Source organism: Nycticebus coucang, chromosome 3, assembly GCF_027406575.1.
Source record: "Nycticebus coucang isolate mNycCou1 chromosome 3, mNycCou1.pri, whole genome shotgun sequence".
In the NCBI taxonomy this organism is placed as follows: domain Eukaryota; kingdom Metazoa; phylum Chordata; class Mammalia; order Primates; family Lorisidae; genus Nycticebus; species Nycticebus coucang.
The window spans coordinates 9,261,900-9,285,146 of NC_069782.1; the positions used below are offsets into that span (position 1 = coordinate 9,261,900).

Below are 23,247 nucleotides of genomic sequence, written 5' to 3' on the forward strand. Positions count from 1 at the left end.
CATCCCAAGGAAGGTTTTTATTGTGAAGGCGGAGGCCGCCAGGTTATCGCGCGAGGTGCTGGCGGGGAGCGCGTGTCGAGCTGATTGGCCCAGGCTCAGTGAGTCATTATATACCTTGAGCTCCTATTGGCTCCAGACATTCCGTGGGCATGCCACTCAGGGAGAACGCCTAGGGTCTGCGCGGGAAGGGGCGGGTCCGCTAGGCGATTCCCGCCGTCTGGCTCAGTTTGGTTCCCCGCTGTTTGAGGTGTCCCCGCTGCAAGTGCCTTCTTTGCCTCTCCCGCCCGCTGGGCGTCCACGGCGGCTCTGGCTCTCTGCCCCGGGCAAATCTACCCCCGCGCGCCCCGAATAGTGGCTTCAGGACAGGGCCCGTGCGGTCTCCACTGTCGTCGCCAATGCAGTCCTTCCTGGCGACCAGAACTTAAGGCCCAAGTTCCTCCGCGCCTTCCTCGTGTGCTCTCCCTTTAGTACCCGTCAGGCTGACTTCTGACCTGGGAAGGTCCTTCGAGGTCACCTGGTCCAAGTCTTTGTTTTCTAGAGCGGACCCATCGCAGGGAGCTGACTTGGTCCTCCAGATACACCCATTAATATCGAACACAAAATTCGCTTCAGGGACCCCAGGAGCTTCAGTGACCATGGCTGCAAGGGGAGACTGGGCCTCGGATGGGAGATCACCCTCATCCCTGGTCCACCGCCCAGTAAATGCCAGCTCTGTAATAGTCTATAGAAAGAGGCTGGGCGCCGTGGCTCAAGCCTGTAATCCTAAGCACTCTCAGAGGCTGGGGCGGGTGGATGGCCTGGGCAAGAGGATCAATCAAGCCCAAGAGAGGGAGCTTATTGTGAGCTATTAAGGCACAGCACTACCCAGAATGACAGAGACTCTGTCATAAAAATAAAAAGGCACAGTCCTACCGCCCAACCTATATTTTTATAATACTCCTTATGTGAAATTACAAGCTTACTAGTCCATTAATATTAAATAAAGTGCAGATCTATCATAAGGGAACTTCTTTTCGTTTATGTAGACTCAGTTCTCCCAAAGAACAAGATTTATTCAACTGGCATGTTTCTAGTTTCAATTAGCCCTCAATCCCCTTAACTTCCAGGTCTAACCAACTTCCCCACAAGTCATCCTAATGGCCCTTGAGAGGACTTCAAAGCTTGAGAGCCCGTGTCCACTTGCTGGGGGTTGGCATGTCTGGAAGCACTTTTCCTGGTCAGGCTGTTTCAGGACTCTTCACTATCGCAGTCCCCTCCCATGTCAGACCTTAAGGTAGAAATCTTGGTGTTTCCCCCTCCATTTGAATGGCCACCCAAATGTCATTTCTGAGGGCTGCAGTATCAGTCAAAAAACTGGCAAAGTACAGCACTAGGTATCTACACCTTTCATTGACTTGATGAAATCTAGCCCAATAATTTTACAATGGTAACCCTGTAGGATAATATTTAGAAATAAACTTATCCTACATCAAGCACACAAAGTAAATTCAGGGTGAGTTTAAAATGACATGCTTTTCTTCCAGAGGCTTAAAGAGGCTTGGACCCCCCTGGGTTACTTGCAGAGTTAGGCTTTTTTGGAATTGTAAAATTCCTTAGGCCTTTTCTCTGAAGCAGTACACCCCGTGAAGCCTGAGATCAAGGGCATGCCCTTCCGAAGGGCCAGAGGGTTGACATATGTTAACAACATGTTGTCAGAGGTCTATAGGTACTCTGCCCTGAGGTAAAGACACAGTCGTTACTTCATACTGAGTAAACTGAGTGAATGCTTGAAGATATTCTTCTATTAACTCTGTTCCCCTATGGCTGCTTTCGTCTTTGTGCCCTGCTTGGAACACTAGTCACTGTTTAGAGGAAGGGATTTACTACACTAGTGGTTACATTGATATGATAAAAATTTCCTTTCAAGTTAAATTACAGATATGTAAAAAAAAAGATAAGATGATGGAACTAATAGATAATAGATTAGGTGTGTACGTGAGTGGAAGAGTATAAAACTTAAACTTGGAATAAAGAACTTTGCTATGTGCCATCCCACGGTGTATAGTCTGTTTCTTGACTTAATAATTACAGGAGCGAGTTTACACCTACAGCAAAGCTGCTGCTCGTTCGCGTCTCTGGTCACGCAACAAACCCAGGCCCAGTGGGATGAGGTGTTTTGCTGAAAGTCACATAGCTCCTAGTGGAAACAGTATAGGGCAGGAGTTAGAAAACAGATTTGGGGATCAGCACCTGTAGCTTAAGCGGCTAAAGCGCCAACCACATACACCAGAGCTGGTGGGTTCAAAGCCAGCCCAGGTCTGCCAAACAACAACAACTACAACCAAAAAATAGCCAAGCATTGTGGCAGGTGCCTGTAGTCCCAGCTACTTGGGAGGCCAAGGCAAGAGAATCATTTAAGCCCAGGAGTTGGAGGTTGCTGTAAGCTGTGAGGCCACGGCACTCTACTGAGGGCGACATCTTGAGGCTCTGTCTCAAAAAAAAAAAAAGCTGGGTGGCGCCTGTGGCTCAACTGAGTACGGCGCTGGCCCCATATGCCAGAGGTGGTGGGTTCAAACTGATCCCACCCATCTCTAATAGAAAATGGAGAACTAGGGTGGCGCCTGTGGCTCAGTCGGTAAGGCGCCAGCCCCATATACCGAGGTGGCGGGTTCAAACCCGGCCCCGGCCAAACTGCAACCAAAAAATAGCCGGGCGTTGTAGCGGGCGCCTGTAGTCCCAGCTGCTCGGGAGGCTGAGGCAAGAGAATCGCTTAAGCCCAGGAGTTGGAGGTTGCTGTGAGCTGTGTGAGGCCACGGCACTCTACCGAGGGCCATAAAGTGAGACTCTGTCTCTACAAAAAAAAAAAGAAAATGGAGGGTGTTGTGGTGGGCTCCTGTGGTCCCCTGCCAAAAAAAAAAAGTGATGTGGATTTGCAAAAATTAAAATTAAAAAAAAAAAAAAAACAGATTTGGGGAGCAAATCTAAAGGAATCCTGGTTCTACCATTTATTAGCTGGCTAAGTAACTTATTATTTCTGAGCCTGTTTCCGTATCTGTAAAATGAGGATAATGATGACTATCTTTGTTCTAAGAATGAAATGAGATCATTTATGCAAAGCGTTTCCTGCAGTGCCTGGTAGATATAAATACCTAATAAATAGTTGCTTTTTTTTTTTGAGGCAGTCTCACTATGTCACCCTTGGTAGAGTGCCATGGTGTCACAGCTCACAGCAATCTCGAACTCTTGGGCTCAAGAGATTCACTTGCCTCAGCCTCCCAAGTAGCTGGGACTACAAGTGCCCACCACAATGCCCAGCTATTATTTTTGTTGTTGTTGTTTAGCAGGCCCTGGCCAGGTTCAAACCCGCCAGCCCTGGTGTATGTAGCCACAGCCCTGACCACTGAACTATAGGTGCCAAGCCTTTGCTATTACTATTATTAGAACTCTGACCCTGACCTCCCAATTCTCCTGCCCTTATCTCCATTACACCATCCTGTTTCTTCAGAGAACTCTTCACTATTATTTACTGAGATGAAAGCAACAATTCTAAAACTGGTAAGTGCAAGGCATACTAACTGGTGGGATAAAAGGGTGCTTTCTCTTTCCCTGTGAGGAATCATGAGTGTTGGGATATAAGGAAGTTGTCTAGACTTTTCGAACAAAGGCAGTAAGACATTATACATGTCTTGCAAAGAAGTAACTAAGGACCCATGGGGGATGTCCTCCTTTTTGTTCTATCAAGAGACTTACCAATGTGCCTGGCAGTTAACCATGCAAATAGTAGAGAATTAAAGAAAGCAACACTGCCCCAGTTTCGACTGAAGAGGTCATGGCTGAATTGACTCCAGTGACAGCTTGTCCCATCTCTTTTTTTTTTTTTTGGACACAAGTCTCACTTTGTGGCCTTTTGTAAAGTGCTGTGGCATCTCAGCTCATTGCAACCTCAAACTCTTGGGCTCAAGCGATTCTCTTGCCTCAGCTTCCCAAATAGCTGGGACTATAGGTGCCCGCCACAACGCCTGACTATTTTTAGAGGCAGGGTCTCGCTCTAGCTCTGGCTGGTCTCAAACTCGTGAGTTCAGGCAATCCACCTGCCTTACCCTCCCAGAGTGCTAGGATTACAGGCATGAGCCATAGCAGCCAGCCTCCTATCCTTTCTTTTATGGAAACCTAAGTCAAACAATTCAAAGGTTTCCCTAGCTGAAGAGGGAGACCCAGTACCACTCCCCTAAGACAATATTTCAAGCCACACACAAAGTCAAAGTGGTTGGAGATTTTTATTTTCTTCCCATGCTGTGGAAGGACATTGTGTTCCCCAGTTTTATTTCCTCCCTTATGGAGAAACAGAGTAGCAGTTATCTGGGGCTCAAGGCTAAGCTGCTCCTACATGGACCTAGCCAAGACAGGGCAGAGACTGGTGACTGATTCCAATCTACCAGCTAACACATCAACCACCACTGAGGACAGGCAAATTGACTAGAAGGCAAGTTGTGGACTTGGCCTCAGGGACCAAGAACTTAAAACACTAGGAGGTGATAAAAACGAAGGTATATGACATCCAGTTGCCCATAGAACCCCCATCTCTGGTATTTTGGCCACCTATAGTAAACAGAATCTAAAAGGACTACAGCCATCCAGCCAGGTACAGAGATCAACTGTAATCTTAAGTGTCTCTTAACCATTCTCTTTGACCCCAAGCTTCAAGGCAAAAGGGCAGAGAGCTTGACACATGCAGGAACCCCTATTTACAGAACCCCCTCAGGGCCTGTGCAGAATCCAGAGCTGATTCCTTGTCAACCATTTAAGCTATCGATTTGAACAGAGTACTTGGGAGCGAAGTTGGCTGTTCTAGTGTGTGACAGGTAGGCTATAAGGAGCTGAGACCTAGAAGACTGTGGGTCTCATCCCTGGAAAAGCCATATTTGGCTTTTCCAAATATGAGGTTAAATTTTGTTATTATTCTTTTTAAGTCACAACCAAGCATTTAATGTTAAATATTGTTGCCTGAGCTCATTCTTTTAGACAAGGGCAATAGGAAGGAACCAAAATATATTCTGGAATTTATTAAGCTTAATATAATGATGAGTGTGTTTTTTAAGCATTAGGCTAAGTACAGTAGAACCTCCATAGTTGACCACATCCCTACATTGACCACCAACTTCAAGTTGACTTAATTTTCATAGACTGGACATGCATGAGTACATTATCATTACAGTAGGCCTAGGCTTAAGTGGACTATCACCATATGTGAATCAGTTTATTACAGTCCCTTGAGTGGTCAACTTACAGAGGTTCTATTATATGTAGTTTGCTAACCTTGGTGGTGCAAAAGAATCTCCAGATGGGAGCAGATACTATTACTTTAGGCAAAAGTGAGAGCTAATGAACAGAAGGCAGAATTATGGAGAAAGCTACCCCATCCTTCCCCAAAGATTAGAAAAGGGATGTGTGTGTGTGTGCAGAATATTGCCCCTTCCCATCGAAGAATCTCAAAGCACCTGGCTATGGGCTACCTTCCAGATTTTACAAAGAAATGGCAACAAAAACAATGACTTGCTCAGTCATGGTCAGCAAACCTCCCCTGCCCCAAGACCAGGGCTAAGAATCCCCATCACTTCTCATTCTCAGGACTTCTAAGAGGTTCTTGCTTATAAAATGACAAAGTTATGGTTTGGGTTTATGAAACATAGTTAAAACTCATAAATGCTCCTAGAAAGATCCTCTTTAAGAGAAGATGAACTAATTTCCCTCCCTAAAATCATAATTACACTTGGCTTAAATAACTTAGGACTCTCGAAGACATCTCTAAAATCTTTTCTTTTTGAGCTCTCCTTTCAACATTTTATGTGGAATTTGGTCAGCTTGGGAAAACTGTTTTAAGTTTTTTGTTTGTTTGTTTTTTTTGTGGTTTTTGGCCGGGGCTAGGTTTGAACCCACCACCTCCGGCATATGGGACTGGTGCCCTACTCCTTGAGCCACAGGCACCGCCCAAAACTGTTTTAAGTTTTATAACACTCATGGCAAGGAAACAAAATCCTTAATCTCAATGAAGAATAATATATCCTTTTGCAACATTCTATCAATCTTCTCCTCTCCCTTCTCTCTAATGGACACCAGATGGGTGCATCAGAACCCTCAATGTCAGGCTACACCCAACACCCTGGATACTATTCATCAGGGTATTCCTGGCATATAGGTTTTTAAATTTTCATTTGATGCTGATGAACAGCCAGCCTAGAGAATGTCTCTCAAGGTTCTTAGCTTGAAAAAAGGGAGAAAAATCTCTGAATTTAGTAAAGGTTAACCCTAGTTCTCAGACTCCTAATCTATGACAAAAGTGGGGCGGGAACCTCTATCCTAAATTCAGAGGGCTGCTGAGGTGGCAATGCTATTTAAGGAGTTCTTACCTGTCACTGTCACCATGAAGGAATGAGGCAGCTGCAGAGAGCTTGACCAAAATACCACTGATGGAGAGGCAGTAGGAATAGAAAAATGAGACTTGGGAGGACAAAATACTGGATGGGCAGATGAGAAACAGAATTATCATCAGCCTCTTGCCACAAACAGGAAAAAAAAACACAAAATAAGACCCACTGACATGGTGTATTAAACAATTCCTCCCCACCTTCAGGATACATTTACATTGCAATAAAATAGTGCAACTTTAGCAGCGGGACAGAAGGAAAGGAGGAAGTACCCACCTCCCTCTCGTATGTTTTATCCATGTACTCTCTCTTCCTAGCTAGCACCGATCTCCCCAGGTGCTGGGTGAGAAACAGGACAGGGAAGAGGTCTGTGCACGTTCACTTGCCCTTGCGCCTCTGGCAGTACCGAAGAGTTTAGCTAACACCCCTCTTGCATTCCTATGGCAGATACTGGAGGATGAAGGGCTGGCCATGGGGCCTGTTCTTGCTCTAAGGCAATCCTAGGAAAACAAGGCCTGTCAGGGGAGAAAACATGGTCACCAAGCCCCAGATGGTGACTGGATCTTCCAGTTGTCATTAAGCCTCCTGGTGACCTCCCTCAATCTCTACTGCTAAGGCTGTGTTCCTTCAAGGCCTTGTCCTAATTGGCAATAAAGCAAGGAAAGGGATGCGAAGCAGCATCCCCTTCCCTGTCTGTACAACCCCTGCAGGTACAGATGCAGAGTGGACACTGGGCACTCAAACCTTCCACCAGACCCTCTTAACCAGCTCTGGTTCCCCCACTCTGCACTCTCTGATGGCCACTAAGAAACACAGGCTTCAGATAACTTTGCATCCAGTTTATCCTGTAAGTAAGTGTTCCCATGAGAGAACTTCTCAGTACTTGTGAATGGGAGTTGGTCAGGAGATGGAGGAATGGACTTCTTTTCCAGGAACCAGGGTCAAAGGCCAGCTCTTCCACCAGCCTGACCCCCAGAAACCCTAAATACTATTTCAGCACTCACTCTGCAGAGTTCAGCTTAGAAGCATGCCATCAAAGCTCTTCAGTGACATTCAACTAAAAGGCAACATCTTAATTAGGCAGATATGCTCCAGGGACAAGAGCAAAACAGAAGGCATGGACAAGAGAGAAAAAGAAAACACAGTGAATAGGAAAAGGCCAAAGGGCAGGGCAGACAGAAGCAGGAAACCTGGGCCAAAATGCAAAACACCAAATGGTCTCATCAGCTCAGGCCAGCACTTCACTTCCTCAATTCATTCCAGAAAAATCAGGCTGGAGCAGGGGGGAGTAGGGAGCACAGTGTTTGGTAACAAAAATAGAAAAGTGTTGGGTGAGAAAATAGGAGATTAAGAGATGTCATTCTAACCAGTATGAAGTGACCAGGGTGATAACCAGCAAGACAGGAGGCACCTAGGGACCCTTTGAGGCACCAACTATGTAGCCAAGAATTTCTAACGGAGAATCCAGGGCCTGACCACCAGACACCTGCTTTGGCCTTTGCCTGCCCTATGTCTGCAGCAGCACCTCCGGCTCAGACAATGAGCAATAAAGAGTGTAACCCAATTCGTCTATTTCTTCAGGGGTGAGCTCTGCAAATAAGTTCACCTTGGGGTTTAGGGTACTGGGCAGGACACCGGCCTCTAAGTAGCTGATGAGTCCCCTCAGGGCCTGCAGGAAACGATCGGCCAGCACATCTGGAGACCAGTCAGCCTCCTCCTGGGCCAAGTGAAGAATGACATTGGTTAGGTGGCTGGCAGTGAGGTGGCCCAAAGCCGGAGTAGACTTGCATATGGCCTTGAGGATCTTGAGGCACAGAGATCGGCAGCCCGCGTCGGCCTGGTCCAAAGCCCGCAGGCGTGCCGTCTCGGCAGGGCGTAGGCTCAGCCGCCACAGGTTGTCATACTGTGCTAGCCGGTGTGGTCTGGCCACCAAGACTGTGTCACCAAGAGTCACTGATGGCAAGAAGTCAATGACAAGATGCTTGTCACGCTCATACTGCACCTCTAGTATCAGGGCCTCTGGGGATGGTGCCGGTCGGATCACATAATCCAAAAGGGACCCTATGGCCGGCCAGTTGATGGAGCCAGCCACTACCTTCTCAAACGTGTCTGCCACTGTCTTTGGGGAGAGGTAGCCCCCTACTACACAGCGGTCCCAGTAACTACTACCACGAGGAAAGTACTCTGGATTTTCACGACGAACCAGGAAGAAGCCAGGGATGTTCATGATGGTGTCCTCACCAGGGATGCATGACCATAGGTTCTGCTCCAGCACGAGGGGCACAATGAGTTGAATGTGGTCAGCTGTCACCACCTGTTGGAGCAGAATTAAAAAGGTTTTGAGGGGTTTACTCTGCTCAGAGACATGCTTCCCCAAACACAGGTCCCACTATTTTGTACTCCCCAAATAAGAATGGGAATTAAAAGGCTGGGCACGGTAGCTCACCTCTGTAATCCTAGCACTCTGGGAGGCTGAAGTGGGTGGACTACCTGATCTCACAGGTTCAAGACCAGCGTGAGCCAGAGCGAGACCTTGCCTCTAAAAATAGCCAGGTGTTGTGGCTGGTGCCTGTAGTCCCAGCTACTTGGGAGGGTGAAGCAAGAGAATCACTTGAGCCCTAGAGTTTGAGGTTGCTGTGAGCTATAATGCCACAGCACACTACTGAAGGTGACAAAGTGAGACTCTGTCTCAAAAAAAAAAAAAAGAATGGGAATTAAGAATTCTTTCAAGGTGGCAACTGTAGCTCAAACAGCTAAGCCACCAGCCACATACACCAGAGTGGGCATGTTTGAATCCGGCCCGGGCCTGCCAAACAATGACAACTACAACCAAAAAATAGCTGGGCACTGTGGCAGGCGCCTGTAGTCCCAGCTACTCAGGAGGCTTCAGCAAGAGAATCACTTAAGCCCAAGAGTTTGAGTTGCTGTGAGCTGTGACACCACAGCACTCTGCCCCCAAGGTGCTAGCTTGTGGCTCTGTCTCAAAAAAAAAAAAAAACTTCCATATCACCTTATCAATCTACATAAAGGGAGAAAACTAGAAAGAGATGGGACAAGAATATAGGAAGCAAGAGGCCCCTTATAGTTTCTTACAAGTTGTTAAATATGACTTAAAAAATGAGAATAGATCAAGGGCAAAGAATGACAATATGGATCTCTAAATGCTGCTGCAGTATGCAGGATTTGAAAACCAAGACCTTGGTCTTTCCAGCAAGCCTGGGACACTGATCTTCTGTACCAACATTTGTGAGAAGCACATGGTCAGTCCCCAACCCCACCCTGCATGAGAACCCCCTTGTTACCTGTAGGTCATCATAGAGGCTGCCACTCAAGTACATGTCCCGAAGTGGCATGTCAGGCAACTTGGCCCGCAGGAAGCTCCGCAGCTCGGCACATATGTCCACAGCAGCTTGCTTGGCCCGAGCCTGCTCTCCAGCAGGGATGGCTGCCCGGTTCCGGTAGTAAGTAAGAAGTTTCTCCTGCAGGGACATGCGGAGTCGTGACTTCTTCAAGTCTACCTGGCCCTTCCTGGCCAATGGCTTGGGCCGGGGAGGGCAGAATGTATCTGCCAAGGCAAGAGAGAGAGGCACGTGCTCAGTCCACAACTGCCTCAGCCCCAGAAATTAGGGCCTGACACAAAAGGCAAGTGCCTGCACAATGCTGGCACACATGTGCTCCAGAAATGTTTGCTGGAGCAGTAGGAGCAGTACTGAAAGTCCAGCAGAAGCATCAGGAGGGCTAGCACAGTTTCTCACCTGTGTCAAAGGAGGAGGAATCTGTGGGAAGAGTCTGCAGGGACCGGCTTAGACCTGTCTTCATGTCTTTGTTCAGCAGTCGTGGGGAGCCCATCCAGTTTGGTTCTTCCCAGCTCCTCTTCCCTGAATGGCTCAGGCGGGTAGGGCTGGTCGGGGCACTAATTGCCCGATCATACATCTGAAAGAACAGAGAGGACGTAGGACATATACCTGCCTGCCTTCCTCTATTTCCCTTCCATTTCCTTGCCCCCACCCCAAAGCTTTGCCCTAGTTAAGTTTAACTACTATTTTTTAATGATTTTATTTTTGTTGCAGATGATAGAATACTTTGTTTCATGTAGAAAATCTCAAGTAATATAAAAAATAGATTAGTCTATAATATCACAACCCAGAGAAAACTGTTAATATTTGGTATATTTGTTTCTAAAAATATTCATTTACATAATAAGAATCACATTCTACATACTTTGAAACCTGATGTTTTTACTTATCATTCCAATCATTTCCTCCCATCACTGGGACTGCATTGACATTTCCTAACTATATAATACTGTACCTTATGAATGTATCACAATATTGGACATCCATTCATTTATTCAACAAATAGTTGTTGAGTGGCTACGATGTGCCTGACATTGGTCTAGGTCAGTGATTTGCAACTTGTGTGCTGGGAGAAAATCTTAGGCATTCCACAAAATTTTTTAAAGATCATTAATTAAATTATTTTCAAAAGAAGTTCAAAAATAAGTATTTTTTTATTCTTTTTTTTTTACATCAACATCATTTAAGTATGCCATAAGATACAAAAGGTTGAAAAACACCAGCCTAGGTGCAAACCAAAGAGACCCAAATCCTTGCCCTCATGGTGGTTTCAGTCTACTAGGGGAATACAGACATAATTAACAAGATAAATCTAAGGTACACAGATAAATGTTAAGAAAAAGTAGGGGCCAGGTATAGTGGCTCATGCCTATAATCCTAGCACTCTGAGAGGCAGAGGTGGGTGGATGGCTCGAGTCAGGAGTTCAAGTCCAGCCTCAGCAAGAGTCAGTCGCCTGCAGTCCCAGCTTCTCGGGTGGCTGAGGCAAGAGGATCACTTAAAAATTTGAGGTTGCTGTGAGCTATAATTCTACGACACTCTACTAAGGACAACATAGTGAAACTCTGTCTCAAAAAAAAAGAAAAGAAAAGTAGAGAGGGGAAATTGGAAGTATATGTGTGATTGGTTGCTGCTATTTTAAATAAGGTAATCAAGGAAGGATATTTTGGTTATTTGCAATTTTTTACTTCCTGGGATAAATTTCTGTTTGTATCTCCAATGATTTCTTTAGGGCAGAGTCTCAGAAGTACACTTACTGAATCTTCTTTTTTTTTGGTTTTTGGCCGGGGCTGGGTTTGAACCCGCCACCTCCGGCATACGGGACCGGCGCCCCACTCCTTGAGCCACAGGCACCACCCAACTTACTGAATCTTCTTAAGGTCTCATATAATAATGCCAAGTTACAAAGTTACACTTCTTTTAGCAGTATCATAGTCTCGTTCCAGGTGAGCACCACTTCACAGAGGCTGTCTGACCACATCCCACTCTGGCCCTGGCTGTATCCACTTACCCGCTTAACGGCCAGCGTGGCGATGCCCAACATGGCCGCTCCACCCACCCCCAGCACCAGCCGGGCATTGGAAAGCACAAAGTCAATAGCTGTGCCAATGCCATTGTCATCCTTCTTGCCTTTGCGCTCACCAGCGCCTGCCATTGCTCACCTGAGAATGAAGACAGAACACAGTCATTACTACTCAAGAATTGTGCCTCCCCCATCAGGCCAATTCCCAGTAAGTACTGTGAGTTCCAGCAACCCAAATCCTTTTGCAGTGGGTTCAGATCTGAATACTGCTCTGAGCTCTGCTACTATCTTCTACATCCAAGGTCCTCTACACCAGGAATCACATAAGGAGAAACAAAGTTGTTCACCATTCCGAGTCCCAGAATGGGAGGATATCAAGAGATAGGATCAGTGAGAGGCTCTTCAAACATAAAATAACATTCCTTCTAATACCATGTCACAATTGGGTATTGCTAGTTTCACACCTCATGCCCCTGCCTCTCCCTCCCTGAAAAAGAAACAAATTATTTCTGACCATATTTAGTCCAGTAATTAAGTTAACTGAGTCACTACCAAGGCCAAAAATATTTTTTCCCCAATTAGAGTTCATACCTGGGGGACACTTTCCTTTTCTCCACCATTTATAGTTAATAGAAGATTCAGGTTTAGGGATATAATGAGAGACTGTTTGGCCAAATGACATATATCCTACTTGAAATACACAGAACAGTGAGGCCAAGAGAGTTAAAATTTGTATTTATAGGCAAGGTTAGGCAGAAATGCTAGCCATCCTCCCTCCACTGTCCACTGAGACAGAAATAGGACATATCAAACTCAGCTGAGGTAGAGAAACCCAATCAGGAAAAGAGTAGAACATTACATATTTCCCCACACAACAATGTCTCCTGTTTTATCACTTAAAAACTCAAGAACTGGCCAGGCATAGTGTCTCACGCCTATAACCCTAGCACTCTGAGAGGCCGAAGCAGGAGGATCACTTGAGTTCAAGAGTTCAAAACCAGCCTGAGAAAGAACAAGACCCCATCTCTATGAAGAACAGAAAAATTTAGCCAGGTATGGTGGCTGGCAACTGTAGACCCAGCTATGTAGGAAATTGAGGCAGGAGGATCATTTGAACCCAGGAGTGTGAGGTTGCCATGAGCTAGGCTGATGCCACAGCACTCTAGCCTGGGCAACAGAATGAGACTCTTGTCTCAAAAAACAAAACCAAACAAAAAACCCTCAAGAACCTTTACTGATGTATTTACAATAGGGACAACGACTGGATGCAGGAGCTCTCTAAATGATCTTCGTGTTACAGCAGGACTAGAATGGCACTTCCTCCCTGCAAGCAGAAACCAGAGGGGGCCTGCCTAGGTATTCAGTTTTGTCCCTCTGAATGAAGACTGGAAGGAACAGGTGGTAATGTAGCATAATAGAAGAGGGCCTGGGTTTGAGTTGAATTCCTGAGATCAGAGATTTATTAGCTGGGTGACCTCAAATGAGTTACTTAACATCTCAGCTACAAAAAAGGATAATGATCCCTGCATGGCCCAAATCATAGGGTTGTAGCAGGGAAAAAATATCTACTAAAATAATGTATATGAACACTTTTTTTTTTTTTTTTTTGTAGAGACAGAGTTTCACTTTATTGCCCTCAGTAGAGTGCCGTGGCCTCACACAGCTCACAGCAACCTCCAACTCCTGGGCTTAGGCGATTCTCCTGCCTCAGCCTCCCGAGCAGCTGGGACTACAGGCGCCCGCCACAACGTCCAGCTATTTTTTTGTTGCAGTTTGGCCGGGGCTGGGTTTGAACCCGGCACCCTCGGTATATGGGGCCAGCGCCCTGCTCACTGAGCCACAGGCACCGCCCATGAACACTTTTTAAACAGTAAACATGCTCTATACACATGGCCCATCATTAAGTCCTTTAAGATTTCCATCTATAGGACAAAAGCTTCCAGAAGGCAATCATGCATGTCCTCTGAGTTATATTCTACCTTTTGATTTTTTTGGTTTTGCTTTTTTTTTTGAGGCAGGATCTCACTTTGTTGCCCAGTCTAGAATGCAGTAGTGTCATCATATATCACTATAACCTCCAACTCCTGGGCTTAAGTGATTCTCTTGCCTCAGCCTCCCAAGTAGCTGAGACTAGAGGTACACACCACCACACCTGGCTAATTTATTTTTTTAGAGACACGGTCCTAAAGCTGGTCTTGAACTCCCGGTCTCTAATGATCCTTCCCAAAGTTCTAGGATTACAGGCCTGAAACACTGCACCTGGCCACATTCCACCTTTTCCCCCTGAGCTAAAAGGATCTCTAAAAGTCACCCTGGGGGCAGTGCCTGTGGCTCAAAGGGGTAGGGCGCTGGCCCAATATGCCGGAGGTGGCAGGTTCAAACCCAGCCCCGGCCAAAAACTACAAAAAAAATTAAAAAATAAATAAAATATAAAAGTCACCCTGAGGTGGTGCCTGTGGCTCAGTGAGTGGGGTGCCGCCCCATATACCGAGGGTGGCAGGTTCAAACCCGGCCCCGGACCAAACTGCAACAAAAAAAATAGCCCGGCGTTGTGGCAGACACCTGTGGTCCCAGCTACTTGGGAGGCTGAGGCAAGAGAATCGCCTAAGCCCAAGAGCTGGAGGTTGCTGTGAGCTGTGACGTCATAGTACTCTACCAAGGGCGACAAAGTAAAACTCTGTCTCTAAAAAAATAAATAAATAAAGGTCACCCTGATGCTAACCTGGGCTCGAGATCAAAACTACTAAGTTGAGCAGGCTTGTTAACAGCCTTTTCCTATGCTTGTGCAGTATGTATTAAGCTCCCCACCCCAATCCAAAGACGAGATAGTATCACAGCTCTGATGACCTGGAAAAGGAGCGATCATCCACAAGTTGAACAGAAAGACATAGTCCTTACTCTAAAAGTATATTCAACTTGTTCCAGGTGAAACTGCTTCTCCATGGTACATTCTCCAAGCTTGCAGCAGTAGCTATTAGGAGACAAGAACTGCACTCAACAAGAGGGAGGGGCCTGACTCCTCAGGAAAACCGAGAAAGAATGTTATTTTTTCTTTTTTTGTAGAGACAGAGTCTCACTTTATGGCCCTTGGTAGAGTGTCATGGCCTCACAGCAACCTCGAACTCCTGGGCTTAAGTGATTCTCCTGCCTCAGCCTCCCGAGCAGCTGGGACTACAGGCACTTGCCACAATGCCCGACTATTTTTTGGTTGCAGTTTGGCCGGGGCCGGGTTTGAACCCGCCACCCTCGGTATATGGGGCCGGCGCCTTACTGACTGAGCCACAGGCGCCGCCAGAATGTTATTTTTTCATGGGTATAAAATTTCAGATCTGCAAGACGAAAAAAGTTTTAGAGGTCTTACACAATAATGTGGATGTACTTAATAATACTGAATTGGGCCGGGCACACTGGCTCACGTCTATAATCCTAGCACTCTGGGAAGCCAAGGCAGGTGCTCTCCAGAGCAAGAGTGAGACCCCCCCCTTTAAAAATAGCTGGGTATTGTGGTGGGCACCTGTAGTCCCAGCTACTCAGGAGGCTGAGGCAAGGGGATCGCTTGAGCCCAAGAGTTTGAGGTTGTTGTGAGCTATGACACTACAGCACTCTACTGAGGGCAACAAAGCAAGACTCTGTCTAAAAACACAAAAGAATTACTGAACTGTATATGTAAAAGTGGTTAAGATGGTTAAAATAAAAAAAAACAAACAGGCCAGGCGCAGTAGCTCAGTAAGCTATGATAATGCCACTGCACTCCAGCCCGGGCAATAGAGCAAGACCCTATCTCTAACTAGCTAACTAAATGAATAAATAAGTTTAAAAAAATAAAAAAATTATAAAGCCATGGTGGCTTGCACCTGTAGTCCTAGCTACTTGGGGGGGTGAGGCAGGAGGATCCTTTGAGCCTAGAAGTTCAAAGCTGCAGTGAGCTAGGATTGTGCTTTTGTACTCTAGCCTAGGCCACAGAGTAAGACTCCATCTCTAAAATAAATAAGTAAGGAAAACAGACCCAAAAGGCAGGACTGGGAATGGAGAATTTGGGCTCAGCCAACATTACAGGGAAGTTATTTAACCTGTCTCTCTAGATACAAAAATGGGAATAGAAATACTCATCACCTCAATACAGTAAGGATGATGAATAATGCAGGTCTTGTAGCTTCCTGGGATGATAGCATAAAGTTGGAAAATTCCAACTTACTTTACTCGAAAAAGTCACAGCCTTTTTCATAAACATGTCTTGCTTAAGTACATATGAGAACAGCTAACATAGCTATTTGTACTATGTGATGGGCATTTTACATACATTAATTCCCTTAATCCTCACAACAATCCCATGATGTCAGTAATACTGTTATCTTCAATTTACAAGTGAAGAATTCAAGGCAGAAATTTAGCACTGGCCCAAGGTCACTGTGTCAGTAACTTGTGTGGCCAGGATTTGAACCCACAGCACATGCTAATGAGAACTAATCTATAGGTGTCCAAATAACATGCAACCCCACCTCGTTCACATCTCCTCTCTATCATCCACTAGACCATAAGATTCTTGGGGGACATTTTTGCTCATTCATCACTAATTCCCCAGGGTACCCAATGTTGGATGCATAGTAAATATCTGTTGCACAAATAAACTACTAACCTTATGGCATTTTGTGGGGGTGCGGGGGTTGTTTTGTTTTTTAGGGGGTGGTGATGGCAACGTGTAGCCCAACTCACAGTCAAACAAAGGCCAGGAATACAAAGATTTCAAGCAGCTCATTCACTCACTTCCAGATCTGCCTCCCTCCCTGTGCAGGCTCTATGGGTATTGTCTCAGTCTCGGCCCTGTACTGCCAAAGGCAGGTCTGCCAACTCTAAGTGACTAAGAAGAACCAAAAGCTGTTACATAGGTTCCTCCTCCTGCTTTCCCTCTCCCAATTCAAAGGAGCACCTTCCACCCAGCTGGCAGGCCTTACATTGCCTTTCTCCTCCTGCCTCAGCCAAATGGTCACCAAGTCCTACTGCTGTACACACGGTATTTGTATGTAGCCATTTCCACCACCTCAGTCCCTCAATCTCGTCTAGCCAGATCTGCTGCCTCTAGTACCTCTCACCAATTTATTCTCCACGGTGCCACTGGCATGCTCCTCCAAGGCACAAATGTAGCCATGTCATTCCCCTGCTTAGAAAGTTGGTCTGCCCGCGATCAGATATTACAATCTCCTTAATAAGGGATTCAGTGTCCTTCCAAACCCAGCCCAGCCTCAACTCAGACCACTTGCCTTATATAGGTGCCATTCTAGCCACATCCAACTTAAGTTTCCAGACTACAAAATGGAGGCTCCACTTCCAGGCTTATTCTTGCCCCCCTTGCCCAGCAAGCTTCTATTTCTCATTTGTGGGTAGACCTCAAATGTTCTCTTTTCTTTTCTTTTTTTTTTTTTGGTTTTTGGCCGGGGCTGGGTTTGAACCCGCCATCTCCGGCATATGGGACCGGCGCCCTACTCCTTGAGCCACAGATGCCGCCCAAATGTTCTCTTTTCTATAGCCACCTATGATCACTTCCTATGACCTTACCCAAGGCAGAGTTACATTTCCATCACTGTCTCCCAGGTATTTATACTATCCTCTAGTATAGAGCTGTTAATGCTAGAATTAATTCCTGTCTCGGGCCAGGCACAGTGGCTCATGCGTGTAATCCAAGCATTCTGAGAGGCTGAGGCACTTGAGCTCATGAGTTTGAGACCAGTCTGAGCAAGAGCAAGACCCCATCTTTAAAAGTAGCTGGGCATTGTGGCAGCCACCTGTAGTCCCAGCTACTTGGGAGGCTGAGGCAAGAGTATCGCATGAGCCCAAGAGTTTGAAGATGCTGTGAGCTATGACACCATAGCACTCAACCAAGGGTAAAAGTGAGACTCTACTCAAAAAAAAAAAAAAAAATCCTGTCATCTCCTCACTAGATAAGAGTTCTTTGATTAACCATACTATTCATCCCTATGCCCAAGCCAGTCATCTGGGAAGGTTGCTGAATTAAATATAATCATCAGGTTACAGTGGGACTTGACACTGGCACTGACAGTAAACAGAGCTAACATTGCTGGGTGTGTAGTGTCTTATTAATTCTCCTAATAACCCGAAGAGTATTTCCACCTGACAGATGAGGAAATGGGAAGCCTGGAAAAGTTTGGTGACTTGCCTCAAATCCCACAGCTATTATTAGCAGTGCCAGGATTTGAACCCATGCACTTTAACGCTGAAGTCTATACACTAGGGTTGCTTAGTAGTATTGTAACAGAATATATTTCTATTTTGAAGAATGTTATCTGACCCACAATATAAGTGAATGCACTGAAGAGTAAGTTGGCTTGGAATCAAACTGTAATGGTTTTAACCTATGTCTTCTCTAACATTTTCACATGTAAAACATCCTATAGGGCGGCGCCTATGGCTCAGTGAGTAGGGCGCTGGCCCCACGTGCCGAGGGTGGTGGGTTCAAACCCAGCCCCGGCCAAACTGCAACAACAAAAAAAATAGCTGGGCGTTGTGGCAGGCGCCTGTAGTCCCAGCTGCTCGGGAGGCTGAGGCAAGAGAATCACATAAGCCCAAGAGCTGGAGGTTGCTGTGAGCCATGTGACGCCATGGCACTCTACCGAGGGCAGTGAAGTGAGACTCTGTCTCTACAAAAAAAAAAAAAAAACATCCTATAATATATAATGGTGATAGCAATTCTGCCTGGTGGACCTTGAAAATCAGGGCCTAGTTTTTCTTGATAAAAGAACTCACTTCTCTTAATATATTATGTATTCCCTCCATTGATTTCCGTTTTTAGAGTGAAGCCTCTAGAGTATCGGGCATAACAGATGCACACCACACCCACCACTCCATCAATTTCTAGTAACTAAAGGAAGGTCTTTGGCCACTAAAAAGAAAGGTTCTCCCTTTCCTGGTTCCGTGCATCAGAAAAAACGTAATCTATAGGAGCAAGGGTCTACATACCTGAGGCTTCTTAATGCATCTGTAAGGTGGGGATGGAAGAGAAGAGTATTGACAGAAGGCACCTTTGTCCTCCTTCCCTTGGAATTAGGGTAGGAGAGGAAAGGAAAGGATCCTAAATAATCCCTCCCAGTTTGCTGTGAAGAAAGACCAGGCCCTTCTCCAACTGCCTCTCCCGGGCCTCAGGATCCTCTAGCTTCTGATTCTTCCGGAACTCACGGCGGATGGTAGAAAGATAGAAGTCTCGATCAGTGTAGCGAAGCTCTCGGCCTTGGCGCAACAGAGCCCGATAGAGATTCAGCACTGCCTCTCGGCTCCATGGGGCCATGGGGGACTTGCAGGGGCTTAGCGTCACGCTATAAACAGATGGGAAGACACAGAAGCCTAGTATCAGAATTACTGACACAAGGTCCAGTAGACTGTGCAGGTTAGGGGTTCTTAATCCAAGTTTCAGAGGACGCGCTCACCAAGGTCACACTATGACTTAGTAGCAGGGCTAGAAGTAGGCTCCAGCCTCAGACACCCCCTGCTGGAAAAGTACAGGTTGTTATTCACACCAACGCTCATAAGATCATCAAAGCATTGGCTTCCTTGTTTATAAAATGATGGTAATGATAATGACAACAGTACGGTAACAGTACCTACCACACAAGACAATTTTGAGAATAATGCATGTAAAGCATCTGTAATAGACTCAACTATACCTCAAGGGGTAGCCTAGAGTGGCTGAAGAGAAAAACTCTTCAGCTATACTTGAATCCTGGCACCACCACTTAGGAGCTGCATTACCTTAGACTATTTTCCTAACCTCTCTGTGTTTGTCTCAATCCCTCTTCTGTAAAGTGAGGATAAAAATCTTATTTTGGGGGCCAGGCACTGTGGCTAATCCTAACACTCTGAGAGGCTGAGGTGGGTGGATTGCCTGAGCTCACAAGTTGGGGTGGGGAGCTTAAGCAAGAGCAAGACCCCATCTCTAAAAATAACCGGCATTGTGGCACATGCCTATAGTCCCACCTACTTGCGAGACTGAGGCAAGAGAATCGCTTGAGCCCAAGAGTTTGAGGTTGCTGTGAGCTGTGATACCACTGCTCTCCACTGAGGGTGACAAAGTGAAACTCTGTCTCAATAATAAATAAATAAATCTTATTTTGCCCATATAGTAGGTATAAGCATTAAATGAGTTAATACATGTGAACATGTTTAGAACAGCACTTGGCCAATACTCTATAAAGGACAACTATTATCTAGGTTTGTAAGTGCTTGATAAATATTACATTTAATTATACATAAACTACCACTGCCTTCCTTAACAATAAACCCTTACACAAGCACAGTGTGTTATCGTTTGTAAAGTGCTTTGTTATGACATTTAAACTAAGAACCTACAAGTTGGCCAGGGTTCATAGTAATAGTGAACATTTATTGAAAGGTTATGATACACCAAGTATGTTCTTTCTTTTTTTTTTACAACAGGGTCTCTTTGTGGGCCTTGGTAGAGTGCTGTGATGTCACAGCTCACAGCAACCTCAACTCTTGGGTTCAAGCGATTCTCTTGCCTCAGCCTCCCAAGTAGCTGGGACTACAGGCCTCCGCCACAATGCCCAGCTATTTTTAGAGTCAAGGTCTTGCTCTGGCTCAGGCTGGTCTCCAACCTGTGAGCTCAGGAAATCAACCTTCCTCGGCCTCCCAGAGTGACAGGATTACAAGTATGTTCTAAGCATGTTCCATGTAACAACTTATCTCATTCTATCAACAACCCCATTTTCCCCACTTTAATGTACAGGAAACTGAATCTCCCACAGGGAAGCAACTTGCCCACAGGTGAACAACTGTAATGGGGAGGGCTGGACTCCCCATCCCAACTCTGCCTGCCTCTATAGTAAGAGGTACCATTTGCTGGGGCTTTATCATGTGTACAGCACTGAGTACCCCATGAACTTTTTCAGCAGCACATACCAGGGGCTCAAAAAATATGCTGAATGGTAGAAAGAATTTTCAAAACATCCCTACGTCGCAATAAATGATCACCCTTATTTCAGAAATAAAGAAATAATACCGAGTAGAGGAGATAATGGACTAGAAAAAATGATCTGGACTTTGGGCCCAAAGTCAGCTAGCCATTAGTTTCTGTCCTTACCAACTTCCTGCGCCAGCTACAGCAAGCGCCCGTCCCTGTCCCTTTTTCCTTAACTACAGGAGCATTCCCCTCGACCCTAAGGGCCTCCTTTAGTGGGAGAGATGCAGAAAATTCAGTTGATAAGACAGAAGGCAACTGTCAGAGGCAGGGCTGTTACTACAAGATAGCTTCCTGCCCCGACCCTAGGGGGCCGGGCCAAGCCGGGGTGTGGAGACCCCCAGCCTGGGGCAGGCCTGCTCGGGGTCAGGGGGGACTGGGAGGATCCAGAGATTGGGGCGTGGTGAGTAACAGGGAAAGCCCAGAGTGGGCCACGGCGCGACCCCGGGCGGCAGGCCGGTAGCCTGGGCCAGGGCCAGATGGGGGACGCTGGCAGCAGCCCTGTGGGGAAGCGCGGTGAGTCCTCGACTGCCGACCGCTGCCCGCCCTCATTCCTTCCCTCACTCACCCGCGGGCGCGCGCGCTAGCACTCCTCAGGTCTCGCTTCTCGCCCGGTACCCCTCCCGGGGGTCACTTATCAACATGGCCTCTTCACTTCCGGGACACGACCTTGCGCACAGAGCAGCGGAGGGGCTAAAGGGAGCTGGAGGGCTGCCGGAGGCCGAAGGACTTCCGGTGTTCCCCTCCACGCTCTCTCGGGCCCCGCCCCCTCGCACAGGGCTCCGCCCCACAATCGCGAGCCCCGCCTCCGTGGGTGACGTCACCTGGGCAGGGTCCGCCCCCCGAGTGCTCTGGGTGCTGTGGCCAGGCTGTGGGCGCCGCTGTGATCCCGGGTGGGCACAGGGTGAGAAGGCGGGAGGTGGCCTATCCCTCCGATGAGACTGTCACGGTGGGAAGGTCCCCCATCACCTGCCAGTCCCGTAGCCTGTCAGGAGTCTGTCTGATCAGGCCTGGCACTGTGCTGTCTGCTGCTCTGGGTCTGGGGTCCCGTGTACCCGAGGGAATACTAACACTGCCATTCAGAGCCCTCTTATATCCGTTTTCTCACATCGCCTTCTTTTCATCCCTCCATGCTGTTCCAGCTTTCCAGGCCCGTTAGCACTGGCAAACTCCTATCCTTCAAGGTCTGCCTCAAAGATTCCCTCAGAAGTCTTCTCCTCCTCTTCTCCCCTCCTCCAATACGCTAAAGCGCCTTCTTTGGGCCGCACAGAAATGTGTGCACACCATTAACCCGTTCAACAACGACTCGTATTTATTGGCGCCTATTATTCTTTGATTTATCTGCATACTTCTCTGTCTCTCACTAGATTTGAGGACAGAGGCCACGTTCCTATGGAGTCCTTAAAGCCCCTCCCCTAAGTGCTTCCCAGAGCCTGGCTCAGACCAAGCCGGAGCTAGGGCTTTGGAGTCAGGCCCCAGCTCTCAGCTCTATTCCGGATTACTAGAAGGCTGCTTTCCAGGGGCCTAAGGTCTCCACTCAGTGGGGGAGGGGGCTAAGGCTTCCTCCAGAAATGGGGTGTCCCAGCAGCACTGGGGAAACGTAACCACTGGGGCCTCTGGGGAAGGCTTAGGACTTAGGAGCAATAGTGTCTGACAACTCTGAAGTCTAAGGAGTTGTGCCCCAGGGCTGGCTTGGTATGGGGAACAAGGGTGAAGTCCAGCAATTATCTTCTTGCCACCCCTCACACAGATGTGAGCCTATGTGCCAGACATTGGACTTGATACTTTATAAATGGATTATATCTAATTCCAGTATCCCTGTTCAGTAGGCATTATTATCCTAATTTTACAGATGGGAAAACCAAGCCTGAGAGATTTAATAATTTCTCTAAGACATTGAGCTAGCAGCAGAGGCGTCACAGTGGAACCCACATCTGTCTTACTCTTAAATGTGTATTTTTTCCACTCTTTCAGACTGCCCTACTTTGCTTTTTAAAGAAATGATTTTGTGACCCAAATAAATCTAATTGGTGACATTGCTAGCTGGCACACTAGGTGACCTTTTCATTTCTCTCCTGCCCTTCCTATTCTATAGGAGGGAAGGAAAAGGACGATCCTTTCGAGGGGTCTGCCCTTCAGGTTAGCTCCCCCCAGAACATTTCTTGCTCTTCAGGGTTTTTATATCCCTGGGCCCCTACACCATCCTGGGTGCAGTTTATTTCCAGACTGAGGAGGCCCCACTCTACCCCCAGTGCCCTCATGGCAATGGAGGATGGATAGTGAGATGTCATCTTGTATTCAGTTGTATCCATGGTGATTTTGAAGGCCAGAGACCCATAGTAGGGGACGCTCACCTGAATCTCAGGGCTCCACCAGGTTTCCCAGGACAAGAGGCATTCTGGGGTCTCTTGGATTAACATTGCAGGTTCCCTGTAAATCTCCTGGTCTCACATCTGAATGATGGCAACAGCCTCTGGTGAGGC

At 46.8% G+C, this 23,247-nt stretch overlaps 2 protein-coding genes across 2 annotated transcripts; both read right to left on the minus strand.

Annotated features, from left to right (window-relative positions):
* Positions 1-6,563: 6,563 nt before the first annotated feature.
* On the minus strand, positions 6,564-18,936 carry MIEF1 (mitochondrial elongation factor 1). The gene is made up of 5 exons (XM_053582428.1): positions 18,754-18,936; positions 11,770-11,920; positions 10,160-10,337; positions 9,707-9,969; positions 6,564-8,718 (listed from the first exon to the last, which is right to left on the minus strand). Exons 2-5 carry the CDS (start codon positions 11,911-11,913, stop codon positions 7,912-7,914), a joined length of 1,392 nt encoding a protein of 463 aa, XP_053438403.1. The 5' UTR covers positions 11,914-11,920; positions 18,754-18,936; the 3' UTR covers positions 6,564-7,911.
* Positions 18,866-19,078, minus strand: LOC128580514 (MIEF1 upstream open reading frame protein). The gene has a single exon (XM_053582429.1). The coding sequence runs from the start codon at positions 19,076-19,078 to the stop codon at positions 18,866-18,868; it is 213 nt and encodes a 70-aa protein (XP_053438404.1).
* Between the last annotated feature and the right edge of the window lie 4,169 nt (positions 19,079-23,247).

Excerpts from the sequence above, each read along its gene's own strand:
- MIEF1 (XM_053582428.1), bottom strand. The coding sequence starts at position 11,913 with ATGGCAGGCGCTGGTGAGCGCAAAGGCAAGAAGGATGACAATGGCATT. Across the intron at positions 10,338-11,769 it reads CCACGCTGGCCGTTAAGCGG|ATGTATGATCGGGCAATTAG; the intron begins GTAAGTGGATAC and ends CTGTTCTTTCAG. Across the intron at positions 9,970-10,159 it reads TTCCTCCTCCTTTGACACAG|ATACATTCTGCCCTCCCCGG; the intron begins GTGAGAAACTGT and ends TTGCCTTGGCAG.
- LOC128580514 (XM_053582429.1), bottom strand. The coding sequence starts at position 19,078 with ATGGCCCCATGGAGCCGAGAGGCAGTGCTGAATCTCTATCGGGCTCTG.